At 47.2% G+C, this 2977-nt stretch overlaps 1 protein-coding gene across 1 annotated transcript in view; it reads left to right on the top strand.

Moving 5' to 3' along the window:
• Window positions 1-519: 519 nt before the first annotated feature.
• The window catches only part of LOC109378301 (class I histocompatibility antigen, Gogo-A*0201 alpha chain-like), a gene marked incomplete at its 5' end in the record, with an annotated part of 14841 nt that continues 12383 nt past the window's right edge, over window positions 520-2977 (top strand). Inside the window, 2 exons of the mRNA XM_019634732.1 lie at window positions 520-882; window positions 1285-1303. Coding sequence (XP_019490277.1) covers window positions 520-882; window positions 1285-1303 — 382 coding nt within the window. The remainder of the gene's footprint in view (window positions 883-1284; window positions 1304-2977) is intronic.

Below are 2977 nucleotides of genomic sequence, written 5' to 3'. Positions count from 1 at the left end.
ATTTTATGCGCAGCACCACGATGAATAGATGAGTTGGTGTTTCTGGAGACACGGTAGAGAACAATCTTGAGGACTTAAAAGAGATCAACTCACTTGTGTTCTGTGGGGCAGGAGGGAGTGGGGAGTGGAGTCAAGGAGTCAAAAACAGCTTGGCAGGCCTGTTTCAAGCTGAGAATGATGGCCGACCTTTATTGGCTTCTCTGGGGAATGAATAATTCCACATAAATTAAGCTTCCACACAAACAGCTGTTTTTAAATCACACCCTTGTTAAGTGTGAGATGGGAAACCAGCTGATCACACTTACTAGCGATGACTGTAAAGTATGAGTAAATAGGCTCTGAGTGAGGAACTGTCTAGGGGTAAAGTTGCAAGTCTCAGGGTATGAACTTTTTGGCCTCAATATTTGACTGATTCTGTATTTAAACCATTTGGATGCCTCTTTTTATAACTGAAAATGCCAGTTCTTGCTCTTGCTCAAGATAGCAAGTACTCTGGGTATGTTTTCACCTGACCCCCAGTGCAGGACCCAGGAGTGCACGTGAGCCTGACACTGCCCTTGTTTCCACAGGGACGCACTCCCTCCGGTACCACTACCTGGCCCTGTCAGAGCCAGGCCTCGGCCTTCCCCATTTTCTGGCTGTGGGCTATGTGGACGACCAGCCCTTCATCCGGTATGACAGTCATGTGGGCAGGGCCCAGCCCCAGGCCCCGTGGATGGCGCCCGTGGACACCCAGTACTGGGAGATGGAGACCAAGAAGCACAGGTCCTGGGAAAAGGTGCAGCAGGTGGAGATATGGACTCTGATGAGCCACTACAACCAGAGTGGCGGTATGTCTGGGATGTCCCCTGCCTGTGCGCTGAGATCCAGGCAGCCATGCCTGTCCACGAAGGGATAGGGGCCGCTCCGCCTAGCCTGTCAGCGGGTGCAGGCTTGCTCCTGCGGCATGGCTCTTCCCAGTCTTCTTCACCAATGGCCAAGCAGGAGCCCCAAGGGCCTTCAGAATCAGTTGTGGCGTCAGCAGGCAGCCCATGGGCCAGTGCAGCAAGCATCCACAGGNTGAGCTCCTTTGGGACCATTTTTGCACATACCTTTCTCATGTCAAGATTTTCAGTTAAGATTTTCCTGTTTCTCTATCAATGTTTACTTGGTCTGCTATGCTGCTCACAGTCAGCCAACAATTTTGACGCACAATTTGATGAACTTTTGCAATGTTTTCTGCAGTACTGTTCATTACTGGCCGTTCTGACCTCTGTTCATCAGTGACGTGATCTCTCCCCTCAGAAAAACGTTTACTCCCTTTGTATACTGCGGTTTTCTTCATGGCATTATCCCCATAAACGTGGACTAACATGTCCCTGGTTTCACTTCGACTCTCGCCAAGTTTAACAAGAAATTTAATGTTTCTTCATTGCTCTAATTCAAGCTCAGACATTCTTATGGCAGCACAAAAAATCATGCAACAACAATAATGAACACCACTCAGCAAGACACCACCACATGTCAAAACGAACACAGCTGTGAGACACTGATACACGAAGGTTATGAAACCTTACTGAGCTGTTTGTACAGTGCTGCCAATGTAAACACATGACGGCAAGTTCGCAAAATTAATTGTCAAGCCTCATACTACCGAACCCTATATTTACTATGGTTTTCTTATACACACTACATATGATAAAGATTAATTTATAAATTAAGCAATTTCATGGATGTAAGATTCGATTTTACCATTATCTTAGCAATCTCAGCATACAATATGTTTCTTTCCTTATTAAGTGGAGAATTTTCGCCTTTGAATTTAAAGGAAGCACTTTCCGGGTTCTCTTTGGCATATATGAACTGCCAGCATCACTACTCTTGTGCTTTTGGGCCATTATTAAGTAAAATAACGGTGACTTGAACATAAGCAGTGCGATACCATGACAATCTGATACCCGAGAGGGCTACTGAGGGACTAACAGGAGGGTAGCTTATACAGTGTGGATACACTGGACAAAGGGATGATTCTTGTCCCAGGCAGGATGGAGTGGGACGGCTCAAGATTTCATTATACTACTCAGAACAGAGTGCAAATTAAAACTTATAAATTGCTTATTTCTAGAATTTTTCGTTTAATGTTTTCAGACCACATTGTACCACAGGTAACTGGAACCATGGAAAGCGCAGGCACAGATAAGGGAAGATGACTGTAGTACATTACCTAGTAAGCAGATTGTGCACCTGTCCTAACAGAGCAACCAGGTGTGTGTTGCTCCCATTATCACCAAGTCAAACCTCTGCATTACTTATTCCTTGTCGCTTCCCACACCTGGGGAAGAGCAAGTAAGTACTTTTGCAGTCTCTTTCCTTCCATGGTGGGAATGCCAGGATCCTTGAGTCCCCACTCCTTGTCTCTCGGGCCTGGGTCTCAGTAGTGGCTCAACTCTGGACTCGCTGCAGCTTTCAGAGGACGCCCTTCCTCCCACACTATGCATTCTCCTCTCTGTCACAGGGCAGCAGCCATGACCTTCAGGGCTCATGGGTTAGACTGGCCACCCAACTCTCAGGACACAACAGGCTTTTGTCTAATACCATGTGAGTTCATTTCTTGTAGTTGCTATAACAGATGACCACAATTTGGTGTCTTAAGAAAAAACACATTTCTTTTTTTAACGATTTTATTGGGGAATTGGGGAAGGGAAACAGCGTTGCGGGATCGGGGAAGGGGAACAGACAAGTTGCTGTCCTTTTGTTCTTCAGTCTAGTTGTAGAGGACGTTGCTTCACTGGCCCATGTTGGCATATCACTGTGCTCTTCCCAGGTGAGGTAGTCGCTTGCCGGCCATTGGACGGCAGCTCACGTCAGCTGCCGGCTAGCCCCACTGCAGCCTACACCACCGCTGGCGACTCACAGCAGGCCAGCTCCAGGTTGAGCTGTTCTTCACCATATTAGCTGTAAAGGGCGCAGCGTCACTGCCCTCATGTGGGATCTGAAC

The sequence above is a fragment of the Hipposideros armiger genome, unplaced genomic scaffold (assembly GCF_001890085.2).
Source record: "Hipposideros armiger isolate ML-2016 unplaced genomic scaffold, ASM189008v1 scaffold_1857, whole genome shotgun sequence".
In the NCBI taxonomy this organism is placed as follows: Eukaryota; Metazoa; Chordata; class Mammalia; order Chiroptera; family Hipposideridae; genus Hipposideros; species Hipposideros armiger.
Note: the sequence above shows the minus strand (reverse complement) of the source record. Positions and strands in the feature narration are given on the sequence as shown.